We start from the raw sequence: 21,364 nt of genomic DNA on the forward strand, positions 1-21,364 counted from the left end.
CCCTGAGTGAGACGGCTGCCCGGTGGTCCGCATCACCGGGGCGCTATCCCACACCCCGCCCCCAGCCCGCCCTCCGTCCCGCGCACACCCGGGGACCCCGCCCCCGCCCCGACCCTCGGCGGGCGGCTGCCCCTTTAAGAGTGGCCCCGCTGACATCACGCTGGGGGGGTGCTGGCCCGGCTCTCGGCTCCGCGGCGGCGGCTGCAGGACCCGGCTCTGCTCGGTGCGCCCGCCCGCGGCTCCGGGACCCGGCCCGGGACGCCCCCCGCCCGCCGCCCAGCCCCCAGGCCCCGCCCCAGTGCTGCTCGGGGGTCCCGCAGGCTTGCACCTGCCGCCGCGCCTCCTCGGGGTCTCTCGGTCTCCTTTGCACCCCACCCCCCCACACACCCGGCCCAAGGTCTCTGGATCTCCGCGTCTCTCGGCCCGAGGCCTCGGCGCGTCCAGCGTCCAGCGTCCAGCGGGCTCCCCTCCGCGCGGCTCTCTGACCTCTCCCCTGGCCCGGCCCCGCAGCTCCGAGCCCCGGCGGCCCCCGGGACGCGCGCCGTCCGCGTGACGCCCTCCGCTCGCCTCGCGGCGCCCCTGCCCCTCTCGGGGCTCGCCGCCTCCCCCTCCTCCTCCAGGCCCGGCTCGCTCCCTCCCTCCCTGCCCGCACCCTCCCCTCCTCCGCCGCAGCCAATGAGCGGCCGCCGGTGCCCGCTCCCGGCTCGGTCCGCCGCCGAGTGAGGCCGCGGGCGCGGGGGGTGGGGGGTGGGAGGCCGGGCGGGGGCCGGGACGCCGGGCTCCGGGGCGGGGGCGGGGGGCGCGGGCGCCGGGGTCGACCCCGGAGGCGGCGGCCGGGGGAAGCCGCGGGGCCGGTCATGCGGCTGCGGGGCCCGCGGCCCGGAGCGTCCGCCCAGCCCTGAGCGAGGTGAGCGCGAGGGGAGGGTCCTGGCCGGAGGGAAGAGAGAGGGGGCGCCCCTCGGAGGGGACCTGGGGGTGCTCGAGCGCTGGCGGCCTGGCGGCTGCAGACCCCGAGGCGCGATGAAGGGAGGGACCGCCCCGGAGGGTCCCGGAGCGCAGGGCTCCGCACTCCTGGGCCCCCCCGGAGAGGAGGCAGGCAACCCCGGGCCGCGAGGCGCAGGGTTCGAGCCTGGGGAGGGGTCCCCAGCATTTGGGAGCGGGGAGTTAGGGCTCCCCTGATTCAGAGTTTGTGCCGGAGGATGGGGTTTAAGAAGGGGGCGCGGGGCGCCGAGTGCCTGGATCCAGGAGGGTCCCGGATAAGGAAGGGCCAGAAGGAGGCTCCGGGCCCCGGGAGGGAGGGCCGGATAGCAGGAGGCAGGGGCGCGCAGGGCGACGAGGAGTCGGGAAGAGCGAGAGAGCGAGCAAGCACCCGGCCGTCCCTGCCGGCCTCGGAGGGTGGTACGGGACCCCGGGCAGCCCACCTGGAGGAGGCGACGCGCGCCTTAGGCGGCTGCCCTCGCGCCAGCGGTGGCAGGGAGGACTGGCGGGGAGCGCAGCCAAGGCTGGCGGGCGAGCCTGGAGCCCCGGGCTGGGGGGGATGGGACGCAGCGCTGGCCAGAGCTGTGGCTGCGTCCTCCGAGGGCCAGGGCCAGGGCTGGGGGGCGGGGTGGGGGCTCGCGAGCGGCGTGTGTGTGTTGGGGTGTGTGTGTGGGGGGGTCTTTACGAAGCTGTCTTAGGAAGTTGGGGCTCAGGCCGTGTTGTCCCGGGAGGCGGTCAGGGGGTGTCTCTAACCTGGCAGTTGTCAAGGGTAGCGCTTGCAGGGGGCTGCCCAGATCGCTTGAGGAGACAGACCCCCGCTGCGCCACAGGCACACAGGAAAGTTATGGCTGGGGGAGCCCAGAGTGGGATTGGGGGACTAATGTCCTAGTTGGAATCTCTTGGGTTCCCCGCCCCCTGGGGGACCTCTTCTTTGGGGAGACCCGGTGTTGGAGGGCATCCAGATTCCCAGTGGGGAAGCTTAGTGTGGGAGCCTGGGGGGGTCCACAGCTCGTAGGTCAGGTGGGTTGGGGGTGGGCTCAGAATTCCTGAGTGGGAGTTCAGGCTCTGGAGGTCGGACTGCTGGCTTTTCTGGGGTTGCTCTGGATGGAGTGCTGGGTTGGGGGGTCTCAGCTCTGTTCTTGGGTTTGACCCCGTGTCAAGGACCCAGCTTCCTAGGTTGCAGACCCCTGGATGGTGGAATCAGGGTCCTGTCAGCTTGGCTCTGGGGTGTGGGGCACCCCACTGAGGTTGAAACACAGGCACAGAGTTAGGAAGTCGTGGGTCAAAGTCCTGAGTTGAAAATCCATGTCAGGGCCAAGGTTGCAGCCCCCAGGGCATCCACGTGGGTGGGGGTCTCCTCCAAGGCTCAGGCAGGCTTGAGAGCAGGGATCTGAGGCAGTTCAGAGACAGTGGCCAAAGGAGGGGCACCAGGGCACCAGGTCAGGGCACAGAGGCAGGACGGGAGACCCAGGCTGGAGTCTGGCATTCCCGGCTGGGTCAGCGCAGTCAGGGCTGGGACATTGAAGGCAGTGGTGGACACAACGGTTTCCAAGTCACTGGTCCCAGGCTCAAGGTTAGGGACTGCAGTGGGGTCTCGTGGCCAAGGTTGAGCGCTCCCTCAGGTCAGGGCTGTGGAAGGACTGGCTGGAGGGTTGGTTTGCGTTCAGAGTCGTGCTGTCTGGCATGGTCGGAGGCAGATCCAACGTCTGGGTCTGAGCAAAAGGCTCAAGTTGGGGACCTCATCCTAGGTTGTGTATCTGGCTCTAGAGCTGGGCACGACTCAGAGGGGTGAGGGGGTGTGTGTGCCGAGCCCAGGCCCGGGGTCAGGTGTCAGGACCCAGGGGTCAGAGGTGAGAGGGTCTCGTGGTGCTAGCGGTGCGTGCGGGCACCTTCACTGGCAGCTGGTGTCTTGCAGGCCCCGCAGGGCGTCCCCCGCCGCCCAGGATGAGCCACTGCAGCAGCCGCGCCCTGACCCTGCTCAGCAGTGTGTTTGGAGCCTGCGGCCTGCTGCTGGTGGGCATCGCGGTCAGCACGGACTACTGGCTGTACATGGAGGAGGGCACAGTGCTGCCACAGAACCAGACCACCGAGGTCAAGATGGCACTGCACGCCGGTCTCTGGCGCGTCTGCTTCTTTGCGGGTATGCCCCCATCTGCCAGCACCTGCTCCAGTCCTGCCCAGCAGCCCAAGGGCCCCGTGGGGGTCCAGCCCTGGGTTCTGGAAGCCTAGGAATTGACCCCGTTTTCTGTCCTGTGTGCAGGCTTGTTGGGTGTTCCCCGATGCCCTGCTTCCTTGCCCTGTGAGCCCCGGGTCTGGGGATAGCCAGGTGTCCAGCCCTCCCCTCCCACCCCCCCCCCAACTTCTAGAGCACCTTGGATCAGCCTCTGGGTTCAGGACTGACCTGTGGATAGTTCCAGCTTGGCCTCCCCACACCATGCCCAGGTGTACAGCCCCCTCCTCACTTAGGATCTCAGGTGACCTCCTTCCAGGGGGCCTGGGAGGGGCTCCCAGCAACATCTCTCCTGTGTTCTGTCCAGCCCTTCCCTCTTGGCCCTGGCCTGCCAGCTCCAGGTCTGGGGTGCACCCCCATGTCCACGCTGCCTGTGGCGGGCACCTGTAATCAACCCAATTTATTTGTGTGTGTCCTTTCCCCAGGGCGAGAGAAGGGTCGCTGCGTGGCGTCGGAATATTTCCTTGAGCCAGAGATCAACCTGGTGACGGAGAACACGGAGAATATTCTGAGTGAGGGGCAGTCGGGGGCAGTGCTGGGGCAAGGGAGCCTGGGTTTGCAGGAAGACAGGCTTGTGGGAGTCAGCAAGGAGAGGCGGGTCCGAAGGGGCGGGACTTGCGCGAGGGGCGTGGTCTAGAGAGGCGGGGCTTGCAGGAAAGCTGTGGGCGTCCACAGGGAGGGGCGGGGCCAGTGGGAGGCGGGGCTTACAAGCAAAAGATGCAGGAGCCAGCAGAGGGGCGGAGCCGACGGGAGGCGGGGCTTGCAAGAACAGGATACAAGAGTCAGCTGAGGGCCAGGGCCTGTCCAGGGGCAGGGTGGACAGGGCCCGTCCAGGGGCAGGGTGGACAGGGCCAGGGCCAGGGGCAGGGCGGTCAGTGCCCTTCCAGGGGCAGGGTCGACAGGGCCAGGAGCAGGGTGGACAGGGCCCGTCCAGGGGCAGGGTGGACAGGGCCAGGGCCAGGGGCAGGGTGGACAGGGCCAGGAGCAGGGCGGTCAGTGCTCGTCCAGGGGCAGGGTGGACAGGGCCAGGGCCAGGAGCAGGGTGGACAGGGCCAGGGCCAGGAGCAGGGTGGACAGGGCCGTGGCCAGCCCCTGAGAAAGCTGGGACGTGGGTGGGGCAATGGGAAGCTGAAGGAGCCGGAGGGGCCGTGTCTCCTCAGCTGCGCCCCCTCAGCCCTGCGTCTGCCTCCCGCAGAGACGGTGCGCACGGCCACCCCCTTCCCCATGGTCAGCCTCTTCCTGGTGTTCACCGCCTTCGTCATCAGCAACATCGGCCACATCCGCCCTCAGAGAACCATCCTGGCCTTCGTGTCCGGCATCTTCTTCATCCTCTCGGGTGAGTGGGTGGGTTGCGCGGAGGGGCTCTCTGTGTGCCCTGGAGGCAGGCCTGGAAGGTAGGTGGTGTGTTTAACGGCCTCTGACAGTCCAGGAGGCTCCTCGTGTTCTGTGCCACAGTGATTGTTATTATTATTATGTTATGTGAAAGGCTGAGTTAAAGAGAGATCTTCCATCTTCTGGCTCACTTCCCAAATGGCTACAATGGCCAGAACTGGGGCCATGCTGGAGCCAGGAGCCAGAAGCTCCTTCCGGGTCTCCCACGCGGGTGCAGGGTCCCAAGGCCTTGGGCGTCCTCTACCCCTTTCCCCAGCCATAAGTGGGGAGCTGAACGGGAAGTGGAGCCCGTATGGGATCCCAGTGGTCGCAAGTAGTAAGTGGTAGCTTCACTTGTGGCCGCAGCAGTGGCCTCTATTTTTTGAATGTTTTAAAGCTGAAAAGTCAAAGAAATTTTGTTAGGAACACCGATGAAGCCACTGCTGAGAGCCAGCGCAGGGGGCAGGCACCATGTCCCGGTCCTCTGTCCATCTGCATTGCTCACTGGGCGTCAGTGGCCTGGCCGTGTCCCCGGGCTGTGCAGACAGGCAAGCGTCCTCTCTCCTCCCTGCTCCCCACCCGCCTTCCTGCCCGATGGGAGACAGGGTGTGGCCTCCGTGCAGACTGGTAGTGCACCGTGCGGAGCCAGACACCGAGCTAAAATAAGACACGTAGAACATCACGCCCGCTGGAGGAGTCACAGCCCGTGCCCTCCTGCGCATGGCCTAGAGTTGTGGCCTAGAGAGAGAAAGTGGGGCAGAGGGAGGCGGCTTCATGCCACCTGCACAGAGCGCTCCAAGTCCCTTTGTAAGTGGCGCACGGCTGTGACGCGCCGGGTCCACACAGGGCGGGAGGTGGAGGGTTGAAAGATGTGCTGCCAGGAGCGAGACCCGTGCACGGTCTGCTCAGGGCGTGCTCTCACGTTCACTGCGAGTTTTGAGAGGGCTCTTTCCCGTTCTGATTCCAAACCAACCTTCCTGTTTGCTCAAGAGCTCGCTTCTCCTTGGAGAAGCCGAGAGACAGGCGGCGTGTGGACGGGCCGAGAGGCACACGCCCCAGCCGCTGGGACTGGGAAGAACGATGACATGGTGGGGCCGTGTGGGACACAGAGTGGACCCTGGGGTCCGGCCCCCTGTGTGCAGGTCCTGTGCAGCCCCAGGTGGCCATCGTATGGCACGGGTCAGGGCTAGCAGCACGCCCGCTGGCTGAGCTGAAGCGTTGCTTTGGGGGTGAGGCAGACAGCTGTTTTCATTGTTGCTACTTATTTGGAAAGGAAAGTGGCAGGGCAGAGGAGAGCGAGAGATCCGTCTGTTGCTTCACTCCCCAAACGGGCTGCAGCGGCTGGGTGTGGGGCAAGCCGAAGCCAGGAGCCTGGCATTCCATCTGGGTCTCCCGTGGGAGTGGCAGGGCCCAAGAATTCTCCCAGGAGCACTGGCTTGGAGTAGAATAGGAAGTGAAACAGTCGGGCCTGCATTACAGGTGGCAGCTTAACATGCTGTGCCATGATGCCAGCCCCCAAAAGTTTGAGATAATTAAAAAAAAAAAAAAACTCCTAGCTCTTGCAGCCTGATGTGATAGCCTAGCGGCTAAATCCTTGCCTTGCCTTGCACGCCAGGGGAGACGGCTTGGCCTGCCACCTGCATGGGAGATCCTGGGGGAGTTCCTGGCTCCTGGCTTCAGCCTGGCCCAGCCCTGGCTGTGGTATGAGTATTTGGGGTGTGAACCAACAGGTGGAAGCTCTCTCTCTCAGCTTTCAAACATACTGTGTACGTCTTTAAGCTTCCTCAGGGCTCTGTGGCAGTAGAGACCAGAAGGACTGATGATGGTGAGATTCAGGCCGTGGTCTCTCAGCTCGGAGGCTGGGCAGCACGAGCCACCAAGGGCCAGCTAACCGACAGACCGGGCCCGCTTGCCCAGTGCCGCAGGGGAGGATGGCACAGTGGCATTGATTGTTTTTTCTGGGTCATGGGAGCCGTATCTGGGCATGCCCCATTTCCACCCCTGCCTCTCCTTCCATCACCCAGTGGGGTCCAAGTCCCTGTTTATCCCACCCTGCGTGTGTCCCAGACCCAGAGCTTGGAGCCCTCTCATGCCCACCGGGAGAGCCCAGGCGCTGACCGGCAGCTTCCTGCATGCCGGTCGGCCCTGGCCACACATCCGTGGCAGGTCCCCCAGCCCCCAGCCCCCAGCTCTGTGCCCACTCCGCCCTCTGCAGCCTGCACCAGTCCTGACCCCATCACTCGACCTCGCCTGAGGCCTTGTGGCTCTCGCTCCCTGCCTGGAGCTTCCTGCCAGCACGCGGGCCTGTTCTTTCAATCGCTTCCTCTGACCTGTCTGGGCCTCCGCTGTGTCACTGCTTGCAAGCCGCCTGTCATGCTTTTCTGTAGTACTCTTTGCTGTTGCCATCTATCTTTTTTTTTTTTAAAGATTTATTTTGTTGTTTATCTGAAAGGCATAGTTACTGGGTGGGACAAGGGTCTCCCATGGTGGGCACAGGGCCCAAGCACCTGGCTTATCCTCCACTGCCTTCACAGGTGCACGGACAGGAGGCTGGGTGGGAAGTGCAGCAGCCAAGGCCTCGGCGGATAGGGGATGGCAGCCAGGTCGCCAGCCCCTGCTGTTTGGGTCTCCTCCTGCCACAAGAACATGAACTTGCCAGGGGCGAGGACTCCTTCCCAGGCTGACTCCCTCCTGTCCAGGGCGAGGACTGGGCTCTCTCCCTCCTGTGCAGGGGCGAGGTCTCCCTCCCAGGAGGTCTCCCTCCTGTGCAGGGCGAGGACTCCTTCCCAGGCTGACTCCCTCCTGTCCAGGGCGAGGACTGGGCTCTCTCCCTCCTGTGCAGGGGCGAGGTCTCCCTCCCAGGAGGTCTCCCTCCTGTCCAGGGCGAGGACTCCTCCCTCCTGTCCTCGGCTTGCCCTTCTGATCCACACCACAGCAGGAAGCCCACACTGCAATCTGTAACAAAGTCTCCTGTACTTACTTTACATGATAAGCACCTGCCAGAGGGAGAGAGATTCCGTCTACTCCTCAAACACCAGCGACAGCCAGGGCTGGGCCAGGGCTGGGCCTGGAGAGAGGAAGAGCTTAGGACTCCACGTGGGTCTTTCCCGTGGGTGGGGGGGGGTCCACGCTTTTAGCGATCTCCCCAGGCAGAATAGCAGGAAGCTGACATGAGAACAGGGCTAGGACTTGAACCAGGCACGATGTCATGGGGTGTGGGTGTCCCCAGCAGTGGCTTGCATAGCAGTGGCTTACACCAAATGCCCCTGCCCGCTCCCCTGCCCGCTGCCCTACCAACCCCGCACCTGTGTAGAGGGTGAGTGACAGTGTAGGTATCCTGGTGTGATGAGGGAAGGAGCAACCCTGGAGGGCTTCCAGGAGGGGGTGACACCTTCATTGATGCTGACAGGGTGAGAGGGAGTTAAGACAGGAGGCTGCCTGGTGTGGATGGGTGGAATTCACAGCCAGTGTGGCGGCCCCAGGAGGAGGAAGCCGGCCTCAGTGCAGCTCTCCATGCTGCAGGAGCTCCATTGCTGTGCAGCCAGGAGTGTTCCCAGTGAGCTGGCTATGCCACGGAGGCTGGCACACAGCACTCCAAGAATGACAGGGCCCCGTGGCTGCTCACGGGGTGAGCACAGTGCAGAGTTGGGCTGCAGGGACCAGAAGCCGAACTGGAGAGAAGAGTGACTTACTAAGGAGGGAAAGGGAAGCGTGTCCTCTATCGGAAGGGCGTGGCCTCCCGGAAGCCCCGTGCTGGCTGCTTCTGTAGATGCCGAGTGGAGCATGAGCTGGGGCTGCAGGGGAGGAGGCGGCAGCGGGCGGCAGGGGCCTGGCAAGCCTTGCTGAGTGGGAGTGCTGTGAGCTGGGCAGGGCAGGGGCCAGGAGGGGTGCACGTCCACTCTGGGGAGCCGTCATCTGGAGGCAGAACGCCAGGACTGGGGAGTAATGGGGATGCCAAAGGGGGTATTCAGGTAGTGAACTGGATATGAAGGAAAGAGCTAGGACTCAAGACAAATGGTCTGCATTTCTTTGTAAAGTTTATTGTATTTATTTGATAGGCAGAGAGAGAGCGAGCAAGCGCTTTACCTGCTGGTTCATGCCCCAAGCAATTATCCCCAAAACTCCATCCGGGTCTCCCACCTGAGCAGCAGGAATCCAAGGATTCGAGCCATCCCTTGGGGCCTCCCGGTGCATTAGCAGGCAGCTAGACTGGAAGAGGAGCAGCCGGGCCTCAAGCCAGGCACTCTGCTGTGAGCGCAGGCTGCTCCCTGCTCCCTGCTGTGTGTGTGACTTACAGACCAGAGGTGACTTCGGGCCTCCACCATATTGTTTTTAAAGATTAATTAATTTATTTATTGGAAAGTCAGATATACAGAGAGGAGAAGAGACAGAGAGGAAGATCTTCCATTCGCTGATTTACTCCCCAAGCGGGTGCCGTGGCTGGAGCTGAGGCAATCTGAAGCTAGGAGCCTCTTCTGGTTCTCCCACGTGAGTGGAAGATCCCAAGGCCTTGGGCCGTCCTCCACTGCTTTCCCAGGCCACAAGCAGGGAGCTGGATGGGAAGTGGGACTGCTGGGATTAAAACCGGCGCTCACATAGGATCCTGGCATGTGCAAGGCAAAGACTTTAGCCACTAGGCTACTGTGCCGGGACCCATCCACCATCTTTTAATAACTGTTGGGGGGTGCTCTCCCACCCAGTGAGATTTTATGGGCTTGCTGTCCAACTTGTGGAATGCTGGCAGTGGAAAGTACTGTGGCATTCAGAGGGAGAAGATACTATAGTTTGGGGAGGGGCAGAGTAAGAGGAGGATATAGAGTATATTACAAAGGGTGAGCAGCTCAGAAGCTGTTCCAGAAGTTTCTGCTATGTGGTGCGTGTATTCATCCACCCAGCCAGAACTGATGGTGTGTCAAATGCTGTGCTACAGACTGCATGCCGTGGAAGCAAAGTGGGCTGGCTCCTGGCAGCCTGAGGGGGGGCGAGGCAGTGAGAAGCTGCGGTGGAGAACCGGAGAACCTCAGCCTGGGCCGTGTTTCCTTCTAAGTTCCGTTTCTGCCAACGTGACATTTAGCTATTTTCTGTATGCATAGTTCCCTTGAACTTTCATCAATCTATTTGAAGGTAAAGTGTGGGGGGAGTGAGCAGGGGAGAGAGCTTGCAGCCACTGGTTCGCTTCTCAGACGCTGCAGCAAGGGGTCCTGTGGGGGTCCCAAAGGCCCCAGGTCCTTGGCCGCCACCTGCCGCCGCCCAGGGCTGGCAGGGGCTGGTTGGAGGAGGCACAGCTAGGTCTGGTACCCAAGCGCTCCGACGTGCGATGCTGGCGTCGTCAGCATCGCGTGAGCCGCAGTGCCACGTGCTCCGCGCATCTTCTGAGAGCAGCGGGATGATGTGCCCTGCGGCGAAGCGGGATACAGAGAAGGGCCACAGTAAGTCCTGTTTTTTCCCAGCCATGCAGGTCAGCGCCGCGTTCACATGGCCTGCCGCATCCCCTCTGTCCATGTCTCGTCCCACTCGTCTTACACACGCGCACGCACGGGCGCGCTGCTTTCCCATAGGAAGGCACTTGTCGGTACTGGCATCGCAGTAGTTCTTGGGAAGTGTTTGTGCGCGTCGTTTGACAGAGCTCTCCGCTGTGGCTCCTGCGGTCGCATGCCGCTTCCGCCGTATGATTCAGTCCCCCTCCAGGCTGTGCCAGGTGTTTCAGGAATGTTGTCCTAGCTTTCCCTGCGATGCACCAGGCCTCCGTCTAGGCTCGCACGTGGCACGGAGCAACTAAAGTCTCTTTCTGTCTGGATTAGTTCCTTCAAGGTTTTTTTTTTTTATTTTTTTACAACACTCACTTTTAAAATACATTTCCTTATAAAAAAAACACGGACAGAATGGAGTAAGGCGCTCGCACGCATTCTTGCCTCGGTGCAACAATCCCAGACATATGGCGAGTCTTTTCTTAGCCCTCCTGCTGGGTCCTCCCTGCCTGCACTTCTTGCCTGGTTTTCCAGCCAGTCTCGGCATCAGCCCATCTCATGCACGGATATTTAGGGCCTCTCCGAGTTACCAGTACGCCTCTGTTTACTAGAGGCGCGACGCCGCTGGCAGGCCCAGACAAGCGAGAGCAATCGTGGAGTGTCTGCGAATCCCTACTTGGTGTTCAAGCCGTCCCATCCGGCTCGTACAGGCCCGTTTACGGCCCGCGTGCGTGTCAGGACCCGCGTTCCGCCTGTGCGTTCCTCTGATAGATCTCCAAAGTGGCTTTTCGTCTCAATGAGTCCCCGTCCTTTTATTTGTTTTGCCATTCACTTTTGGTGAGCCGTTGGAATTCCTGCACGCCGGGGTTCTGCTACCACAGGCTCTGGGTTCATTTGTTCTCCATCCTTCCTGGGGATTTGCTATAAACTAAGATGTCAAACAATCCTGAACAGGACCTGGTTCGGTCTTTTCTGCCATAAGTATTTTGCTTATTTAAAGGTTTGTTTTTGTTTTATTGGAAAGGTAGATCTCAGAGAGAGGAGAGAACAGGAGAGAAAGATCTTTCATCCACTGGTTCACCCTTCAAATGGACACACTGGCCAGAGCTGAGCTGATCCGAAGCCAGGAGCCTCTTCTGGGTCTCCCACATGGGTGCAGGGTCCCAAGGATTTGGGCCATTCCCTGCTGCCTTCCCAAACCACAAGCAGAGAGCTTGATGGGAAGTGGAGCAGCCAGGACACAAACTGATGCCCATATGGGATGCCCTGCTTGGAGGTGGAAGGTTACTCAGTTGAGCCAGCATCCTGGCTCCTGGTACATTTGGAAAGCAGAGTTAGACAGGAAGAGGCAGAGAGAGACCCTCCATTTGCTGGTTCACTGCCCAGCACCGGGCCAGACTGCAGCCTGGAGCAAGGGGCTTCATTTGCATCTCATGTGTGGCAGAGGCTCAAGGACCTGGGCCATCCCTGGGCTCTGCTGTTCTCCCAGGCGCGTCGGCAGCCAGGTTGGGGGCTCAACCCCGTGCACCACAGCCGTGGCCCCTCTTCCCTTCCTTGGTGCGAGCAGATGCTGGGCCTGTTTCTGTAAAGTGTTGGGTTGGGTGACTGGCTGAGCTGACCCAGGCTATGGACCCGGGTGCTACGGCCCCAGCAGGGTATGCCTGGCACGGTTCTCATCACCTTGTTCAGTCCACTCCTCTCTTGGTGTGTTCTGTGGGCTGGGAGCGACGTGTGCCCAGGAGGCAGCTGGCACACACGCGCAGCGAGGCTCGGCTGTGGCCCTGCTGTCCATGTTGTGAATTGGGTCAGGTTGTCCCACGGGGACGTGGAAAGGGGCTACTGCAGACGACGCTCCGATCACAGCACAGGTTTTGCTCATTGTAGGCGCGAACATTGTGTGCAGATGACAAGGCGTCTTCCACGCCTGGGACAGGTGTGGGCGCCGTCCGGGCTGCTCCTCCGGGTCCCAGGCTCGGACCCACTTCCTAGCCAGCTCCCTGCTCCTGCACCTGGGAAAGCAGCAGATGCTGGCCAAGCACTTGGGACCCGTCACCCCCAGGGAAGACCCTGGCGGAGTTCTGGCTCCTGACTGAATCCTGGCGCAGCCCTGGCTGTTGTACGCATGTGGGCAGTGGACATGTAGGTGGGAGATCTTCACGCATACATACGCACCCGTGTGGATGTGTGCACGCGCAGGCAGCTAACGTGCACGTGGGTGGGGCTGCATGAATACACATTGCAAGCGCTTCACTCCCGAATCCTTCAGGCAGGTAGTTCCTGAGAATAGGGGAGTTACCTACGAAGCCAGTCTGGAAGTCCGACACTGGAACAGTACAGTCATAGCCAGTCCAGAGTCACGTGTTGCTAATTGTTCCAACTGTGTGTGTATGTGTTTTAAGACTTTTTGAAAGAGTTATAGAGAAGGAGAGACGCAGAAGCAGAGGCTGGGAAAGAGAGAGGGAGAGAAGGAAATATATCCACTGGTTCATTCCCCAAATGGGAACAAGCCAGGAGCTTCTTCCGGGTCTCCCATGCGCACAAGATTCCAAGGCTTTGGGCCGTCCTCGACTGCTTTCCCAGGCCCTAAGCAGGGAGCGTAGCTACCATCCTCTTCCTCCTGTTTTCTGGCTGTCTGCTGCCCAGTGTCCCCCTTTCACTGTTAGGTTTTCCCTGGGCCCCCAGGGGCACTCCCGCAGCTCAGCCCTGTGACTGGGAGCCGCCTTTGATCTGGGGGCAGCGCTCTGCGCTAGGAGAAGAACTAGAGAAAGACTACGGGAGGCCCCAGGATCCTTGAACTTGAGCTCCGTGCCCCCCTTTGGGAGGGGCCCACCTGCTCCTGGCTTTCCCTCCTGCTGCCTGCCCCTTTCCTCAGGAGGCCGAGGCCTCTGAGGACCCCTGCTTGGTGCAGGGCTGCCCCTTGTGGAGTCCCTCTGCCTGCCATGACCAGGCTTTGTAAGCGAGCCTCGGCTGGCTGGGGACGCACCCCTGTGGGACGTGGGTCCTGGTGTCTGGGATGCACCTGCTGGGACCCTGGCCGGCACAGCGTCTGTAAGGCACAGGCGTTACTCTATGTGAGAGACTCTGCGTCAGCAACAGACTGTCGCCAGGACCCGCTGTGCCCGGAGGGCTGCCCCAGCCCCACACTCTGACAGACTTCACCTATTTTCCTGTTGACGGGCACCCTGTCTACTTAAATGCGCCAAGCTGCAGAAGCCATCGCCTCCGCTCTCGTCCTGATGGTCACGCTGTCCTCGGTGTGACTGGTCGGGAGCTCACTCCTTCAATTGCCTCCTGGGCTCGGGCTCGTTTTCACGTGCAGGGCTGACCCCGCCCCAGGTTTCCCAGTAGCTGTATGCAGCGCAGTCACCAGGGGGCTGGGCTTCCCTCCATGGAGCTTAAACCGGCTGCTCAAAGCAACGCAACACACACATGCACACACGCACACACTTGCTCAAACCTGCAATGCCCACCGCTGCCCCTGAGCATGCCCACGCTGACACCTACTGAGCAGACAGGTTTCTGGGCGGATGCTCTCGTTCTGGGTTTCTTTGTTGTTGTTGATTTATTTATTTTTATTGAAAAGGCAGATTTACAGAGAGAACAAGAGACAGAGAAAGAAAGAGCTTCCATCTTCTGGTTCATTCCCCAAGTGGCTGCAACAGCCAAAGCTAAGCCGATCTGAAGCCAGGAGCCAGGAGCTTCCTCTGGGTCTCCCATGCGGGTGCAGGGTCCCAAGGCTTTGGGCCGGACTCGACTGCTTTCCCAGGCCACAAGCATGGAGCTGGATGGGAAGTGGAACCCCAGGACATGAACTGGTGCCCATGTGGGATGCCATACTTGAAGGGGGAGGACTGGTCAGTTGAGCCATTGCACCTTGTTTACTTGCCAACCTTGTTCCCCAACTGTATGTATTTTTTGCTTTATTTTTGACAATCTTTACATGGTTAATTAGGGCACAAAGACTCAAGGGCTACAGGAAAGTGGGTAAGACTATACTTTCCACATTCTCTCTCGTTTTTTCCTGTACCTGGGGTAAAGGGGGAGATAAAGGGAGAAACCCCACCCAACCTCCCCCCATCCCAGGTTCCTGATGAGGGGCATGCTCCAAGGGTCTTGCTCAAGCAGTTTTGATAATTCAACAGTTATGAATTGCTGCCAATCTCACCATTCCAAGCACGATGAAGTCACTGCAGAATCCACTGATTGACATAGTCCACCTTAGAGTCTCCGTTTGCCCAGTTTTTCACTGCCAACATATGGCTGAGGTAGTTGGTTGATTTATTCTGTCCTCTGTTGTGGTGCCAGGTGTCCTCTGCAGGTTCCTATGGACTGCCATGTCCTCCATGTGCACCTGGCTGTGCTGTCCACTGCTCCGTCTGAGCCTCGAGGAGGCTCGGCTCTGGCGTTTGCACTCTATGACAGACCATGGAACCTGCACTTCTCTGCATGGTTGGGGTTCTGAGTCCAGCAGTTCGATTTCCCCAGCTATGTTTATTATCCATTTGACCCTCGCTTCTCAGCCTCAGGGGCTGCCTGTGCTCCCATCAGTTTCAGGGGTGTCATCCCATGGTTTTGTTCCAGTGTTTCTCATCTAACTCTTGCTACTGGCATCTTGGAGCGTAGAGCACATTGGCCTGGTCCCGGCAGGAAAGCGTGCTGCGTGTTGCTCCCTCCCAGACCCTGCCTCCTCCTCGCCTCCTCTCCTCGCTGTTTGTTTTCCTTCCGGTCTCTCTCTTTTTGCAAAAACAAGCAGGTGCCCATGTGTATTCTTAGCTCTCTGCTTGCTTGCGGAGAAGGTGCCCTGCTGGATGCGCTTCTGTGCCCGGGCTGCTGCTTCACTTGGCAAGGCAGGCTGGCACCACTGCGACCACCCGGCCGCTTCACACAGGCCTCCCTCCTTCCCGCGGCACACGCCTCTCCTGGCTGTGCCCGTCGGCCCCCAACGTCACGGCATTTGTTTCCAAACAGCACTGCAGTGCAGGAGGGTGTATATATGAGTCTTTTCGTGGTTGCGGGGTGACTCTGCTGGACACGGCCAGGCCAGTTCACCACCCCCTCAAGGGCCAGGCTGTTTTGCATTTCCCCCCAGCTGTCCCACGTGCACGTGGCAGGCTCTCACTTGAGAGAAATGAGATCTTGTCTCCATTCTCCTCCACACCCCCTGACATCCAGGGAGGAAACGTTTACAAACCAAACATAGGATCCCCAACGGTGTCACCAAAGTGGAGACAAACGTGAGGAGATCCAGCCACAGCCACCGAGGCAGACCTGGGAAATCCAGGGGCTGGGGAGAAAACCAAGGGGCAGGGGCGCGGAGGCAGGGAGGGCCTGGGCGCGCAGAGCAGGCGGGAGAAGGCCGAGGTCCGGGCAGAGGCGCACGAGACCCCACATGGGCCCTGTCAGCTCGAAGGTCAGCGAGAAAAGTCCAGTCAAGTCATAAATATTTTCTAAGCTGTCTGCCTTTCCTGGGTCAAACACGCTTTCCTCACACATCTGGAGGAGCTGCTTTGTTCAGCCCTTCGGCGGCTGCTGGACACGTGGGCCACTCTTGCTGTAGGTGCAGGGCAGTGTCCGATTCTCTCAGGTGTCCCCTTGCTAGCGTGTGCCCAAGCATGTCCTGACCCTACCTGGAACTTGCTGAGGGACTGACATGCTACAGAGCACTGTTCTTCTTTGGGCTTTTTTCCCCTGGTCATCTGATTAGCGCTGGCCATCGTAAGCTGGACAGTAGCTGGAGCCTGTCGTCAGGCCGTCAGCTGCCCTCCACCTGCTGCGGGGCCACAGACGCTCACAGACGTGGTTCATTGCCGGACTCTGTGGGAAGTTGCTGGTAGGGATGGGTGGCAATAATCATTGTAGGAGTGACAGGGGGTGGGAGACACAGAAAGTGATCTGTCCACTGGTCCAGTCCCCAAAGGGCTGCAACAGCCAAGGGCTGGTGTAGGCGGGAACCAGGAGCCTGCAGCTTCATCTGGGTCCCCGTGGGCATGCAGGAGACCCAGGCAATGCCAGCAACGGCTTAGCCAGGTGTGCCATATCCCCAGCCACCTAGTGGGTCCATTTAAGGCAGGGGACTTCATCGCCCCTGAAATCACCGTTGAGGGAGAGTGCACCTGGGGTACAGCTCCACCTTGGGCATGGGTCTCCGAGTCATGTCCTGCTGTGAGGTCTGAACGGGGCCAGTGCAGTGCCTGGCAGGGACCCATGGCTGGGCAGGTCCTGCTGTGATGACTGGTCACCGTCCACTCAGCCATGGAGCTCCTCAGGCTCCAGGTCTCCCTCCAGGCTGAGTGCCCCACCACCCAGCCCCCCCGATCCCTTCCTGGCTCCATCTGCCCTGAGCCTCCCAGGGCCTCCACATGCCCGTGGCCTGGGACCAGGCTGGCATCTCAGGTGCCCCTCAGCCTTGGCCATGCCCCCACCCCTCTTCTAGCTTCATTTCTCGTGGCCTATACTCATGCCACGGTGTGGTTCTGGACCGCCCGGCTCTCCCTCTGCCCTCTCTTCCTGGGTCTCACTCGTGCCCCAGGTGGGTCAGGGACACCCAGTTCACCTTCCCTGCTTGCACGGGAAGTTCCCACGGAGCGGGTGCTATGGAGGGAGTGGGGGCTGTTGATTTTCCTCTGGATTCTTCCACCGAGCTGGGTCCCCCCCTTCTGTTGCCCCAGGCGTCCCCTCTGTGTGCCCCTGGGCTGGTACCCCTTCTGATGTCCAGGCGTCCTTCTGTGCACCCCTGGGCTGGGTCCCCCTTCTGATGCCCCGGGGACCGCTCTGTGCACCCCCAGGCTGGGTCCCCCTTCTGATGTCCCAGGCGGCCCTTTGTGCACCCCTCCGGGTCCCCCTTCTGATGTCCAGGCGGCCCTCTGTGCACCCCTCCGGGTCCCCCTTCTGATGTCCAGGCGTCCCTTTGTGCACCCCCAGGCCTCTCCTTGGTGGTGGGCTTGGTTCTCTACATCTCCAGCATCAATGATGAAGTCATGAACAGGCCCAGCAGCTCCGAGCAGTACTTTCACTATCGCTATGGCTGGTCCTTCGCCTTCGCCGCCTCCTCCTTCCTGCTCAAAGAGGTGATGTGGCAGACTCGGGGCTCTGACCGGGCCGGGGTCGGTGGTGCTGATGGCTGGGATGGCTGGGTGCAGAAGGGGGAGGAGGCACGGGGTTGAGAAGGAGCGGGGCTGGGGGCGTGGGAGCTCCACTTCCTGGGGTCCTGAAGGCCCCCGTGGGCGTGCACTGACCTGGCCTCGCCACAGGGGGCCGGCGTGATGTCCGTGTACCTGTTCACCAAGCGTTACGCGGAGGAGGAGATGTACCGCCCGCATCCGGCCTTCTACCGGCCGCGCCTCAGCGACTGCTCCGACTACTCCGGCCAGTTCCTGCAGCCCGAGGCGTGGCGCCGCGGCCGCAGCCCCTCGGACATCTCCAGCGACGTGTCCATCCAGATGACGCAGAACTACCCTCCGGCCATCAAGTACCCGGACCACCTGCACATCTCCACCTCGCCCTGCTGAAGCCGCCCTGGGTGCCGCCCCCGGGGGTCTTTCTCCCTCTGCGCCCCTCTCCCACGGGAAGGAGGCTGCGCCAGCGGTAGGCTCCGCCCTGTATCCTGCCCCTCATTTCCACAGCCCCCCTCCGGCTCATCACTTCCTCTTTCCTTTGGCCTTTGCTCGCCCACTCCCTTCCCGCAGACCCCGCCTCCCCAGGCAGGCAGCTCCGCCCCGGTCCCCACGCGCTCCTTGCGCCCAGCTCCGAGCCCAGCGCCCTGCCCGGCCAGCGCCCTGCCCGCCCGGCCTCAGGGGCGCAGGGCAGGTGAGCAGGCCCCCGGCCACCGTCACCCTCCTCTCCCCTCTGCCTGGTTCCCTCTCTCCCTCTGAGCCATGGGGCCCTCCGGAGTTGTAACCCCCAGGAAGCCGTGGGCATGGTGGCCACCCCTCACCTGGCGCCCCCTTCTCTGGTCCCCCTGTCGTGGGGAGGAGGGACATTGTTCCTCTCTGATGGCCCCGACGTCCTGCCCTCCTGCCCCCTCTCCCCACGCCTCCCCAGCACCCAGTGCGTCCGGCCTCCCTTGCCCACCCCCTGCCCTGGCCCTGCCCACGCCTGTGCCCGCCTCTCCCCCCTCGAGACCCCGTCGGGGGAGGGAGGGGCAGTAGCGGGGGTCGACGCCCCCCCAACCTCTGTCTTCCATTTTCTGGCAGTTCTCCTCTAACTCCTCAACGTGCCCCTTTACCACCTCAACCCCCCACCTCTGGCCTCTCTCTAGGGTCGCCTGCCCCCCCCCCCCCAACAGCTTGGATAGACTGTGGGGAGGGGGGCGCGCAGGGTGAGGTCCCCTTGCGAGGGGAGGAGGGTGTGGGAGCACAGTGCTGTACACGGAACCAGAATGGCCCCCGGGGAGGGGGGTGGGGGGCGGGGCTTTTAGTTTGCGTCTCAGGTGGGAGGGGGGAGGGAACACGCAGTTAACCGTCTACGCAGCGATTTTTAACGAGGCTGGGGGGGGGGGGACGGGGGGCCTGGCTCTGTTATTTACCGTGTATCATATGTAAATACGAACAGAAGAAAAAAAAAACTTCAATAAACTTTATTTCAAACACGGCTGTACACCTGCACCCTGCGCTGAGGGAGGGCCTTGGCTCCAGGGACCGGGGCGAGGGTCAATGGTGGCCAGGGTTGGGGCATTGCAGGACAGCCCAGCACTGGACACCAGCTAGGCCAGGGTTGGGGCATTGCAGGACAGCCCAGCACTGGACACTGGCTAGGCCAGGGTTGGGGCATTGCAGGACAGCCCAGCACTGGACACCGGCTAGGCCAGGGTTGGGGCATTGCAGGACAGCCCAGCACTGGACACCGGCTAGGCCAGTGTTGGGACATTGCAGGACAGCCCAGCATTGGACACCAGCTAGGCCAGGGTTGGGGCATTGCAGGACAGCCCAGCATTGGACACTGGCTAACTCATGCCGACAGCCTGCATCTACTGGCCTGGCTATACAGGGACTGGGGGACTGAGAAGAAGGACCTCAGAGAGCAAGAAGTTGATTTGGCTGCAAAAGAAATGAGGGGGAGGTGCCCCCTTGGGATGCCGGCACCCCTTTTCCCAGTGCAGGGCCCTGCAGCTGCTTCCTGTCCAGCTCCCTGCCACCCACCTGGCAGACCCATGGCACCCCTGGCTTCTTCCTGGCTCAGCCGTGGATCTCTGGGGCAGTGAACCAGCGGGGGGGAGATTGACTCAGTCGCTCGGCCTTTCCAGTACATCTTTCCAGTTGTGTTTTCTAGGCACCTGTTGAAGGCCAGAGGTGGGACTGACAGACAGCAATGTCAAGGTCACACAAGTAGAGCTGAGCAGAACTGCGACAGGAGTCCAGCCATTGTACAGGCTGAGCCCTGCCCTCCACCCCCTCGCCAAGGTTCTGGGGGGCTCCCTGCCGTTGGCCCAGCAGCTGGGCAGTCTGCCTGTGGCTCCCTCAGGCAAGGGAGGGCAGTTCCTGGCTCTGTGACCACACACTGAGCTATGCTCTGGCAGGCCGAGCCACATCTGCACCCACAGCCACAGGTGCCTTTAGGAGTGTCTGGCCCACCCTCCCTGGACCCTCGCCAGCAGCCCATGCCCCCCATGACCCCCCTCATGGGGGCAGAAAGGTTCCCAGAGCCAGCTTCCCCACCTGCTGTGTTTTGCTGCTGCCAATTGGCTGTTGCAGACTCATGCTGTGACCTCCATCTCCTGGGCTTTGGGCTCTGGTTGTGTTGTTGTTTTGTTTGTTTTGTTTTGTGAGGTGGAAGGTTTGGAAGGGTTCCAAATCCCTCTGGGACGAGGAGAATCGGGGTGGGGGTTATGCCGGCAGGAAAGCATTGATATTCAGCAGGATCAACCTCCCAAAGGAAGGCTTGAAAGAGGCTGAGTCATTTTGGAGGATTCCAGGAAATTTCTGGAAGCCACGTATGCGATTTGGGATGCCTGGTCGTTCAGACACGCTGATTGGTCATGGCTGTCGGGAGCACAGTGTCAGGGGGCCATGCCCTTGACATCAGCAGTAATTCAGAACTGTCGGACTGTTGGAATCTCTCGAGCGGGCCCCTCAGAGCATGCCCCACATCGGGGACCCTGGGGTGGTGTCGGGTGGCTGGGTCCATGGACCCAGGGTGCAGAGGCGTTTGGGAAGCTGGGGGTGGCTTCTCTCTTTATCCTCTCGCTTCTCCCAATACAGGAAGGGGAAAAAGAGAACGTGGAAATGGTGATCTCACCCACCTTCGTGGAGCCCTTGACCCTTTTTACCCTAATCAACTATGTCAAAATCATCAAAAAAAGAGGTCATGTCCCAGTTGATTGGTGCTGCCTGCCCTGCGGATCGATTGGTGCTGTCTGCCTTGCCAGCGGCGCGGGCACAGTGCAGCAACTGCTCGTATCTGCTGACTTTCACCAGAATTTAACAACCGGAAGGCCCGAAGTTTGTGTTCTTTTCCTTTTTTTTTTTTTTTTTTAAGCTTCAGCTGGTCTGCTCTGTTTTGCTGTGTGCAGTTTGAGAAGGAATGAAACCTGCAGTTACAGCAGAGTTGCTTCAAACGGAGTGCTGTGGGAAGCCGGCGTGCTCTGACATCCAGGAGTCCTTTCCAGTTACTGGCTGTTAATGTGTAACTTCAGGAATTTGTTCTGCATATGCAAGCTGACATGCTGATTTGTTTATTTAAAACACAAAGTGATAGAGAAGAGAATCTTCCATCCGCTGATTCACTCTCCAAGCAGCCAGGACTGCACTGGGCTGAAGCCAGGAGCTGCTTCTGGGTCTGCCACCCGGGTGCAGGGGCCAGAGCACGTAGGCCATGGGCTCAGCATGGTGGGGAAGCAGTCGAGGACGGCCCAAAGCCTTGGGACCCTGCACCTGCGTGGGAGACCCAAAAGAAACTCCGGGCTTCAGCTCAGCTCAGCTCAGCTGTTGCAGCCACTTGGGGAGTGAACCAGCAAGCAGATGGAAGATCTCCCTGTCTCACCTTCTGTCTGAATCGGGTCCACCTTTCCAATAATAATAATAATAAAGCATTTGGGCCTGCTTTCTTAGGAACATTAGCAAGGAACTGGATGGGAAGTGGAACAGTTGGGATTCGAGCTGGTGTTCCCAGGGGATGCCAGTGCTGCTGGCAGAGGCCTAAGGTGCTGTGCCACCACAGCTGTCCCAGTGTTGATGTTCACAGTGTGTCTGCTGCGGCAGCACATATACTAAAATTGGAACGACACGCGGAGGGCAGCGATTTGGATAGTGTAAGCTGGGTTCCCGCCGCGAGCTTCAGCTTGCTGCTCTCCAGGGGCATTAGCAGGGAGCTGCATGGGAGG

The 21,364-nt window shown here is 60.9% G+C and overlaps 1 protein-coding gene across 2 annotated transcripts; it reads left to right on the plus strand.

The window, feature by feature from the left end:
• The first annotated feature begins 670 nt into the window (after window positions 1–670).
• CACNG7 (calcium voltage-gated channel auxiliary subunit gamma 7) lies at window positions 671–17,698 on the plus strand. 2 transcript variants are annotated; one of them, XM_040978113.1, is made up of 6 exons: window positions 671–907; window positions 2,894–3,118; window positions 3,634–3,720; window positions 4,404–4,544; window positions 16,969–17,114; window positions 17,298–17,646. In XM_040978113.1, exons 2-6 carry the CDS (start codon window positions 2,923–2,925, stop codon window positions 17,553–17,555), a joined length of 828 nt encoding a protein of 275 aa, XP_040834047.1. In that variant the 5' UTR covers window positions 671–907; window positions 2,894–2,922; the 3' UTR covers window positions 17,556–17,646. The 2 variants fall into 2 exon arrangements, with proteins under 2 accessions (XP_040834047.1, XP_040834048.1); XM_040978114.1 differs by lacking the exon at window positions 16,969–17,114 and having other exon boundaries at window positions 17,298–17,698.
• The last annotated feature ends 3,666 nt before the right edge of the window (window positions 17,699–21,364 follow it).

The sequence above is a fragment of the Ochotona curzoniae genome, unplaced genomic scaffold (assembly GCF_017591425.1).
Source record: "Ochotona curzoniae isolate NIBS_2020 unplaced genomic scaffold, NIBS_Ocur_1.0 contig_2861, whole genome shotgun sequence".
NCBI lineage: Eukaryota > Metazoa > Chordata > Mammalia > Lagomorpha > Ochotonidae > Ochotona > Ochotona curzoniae.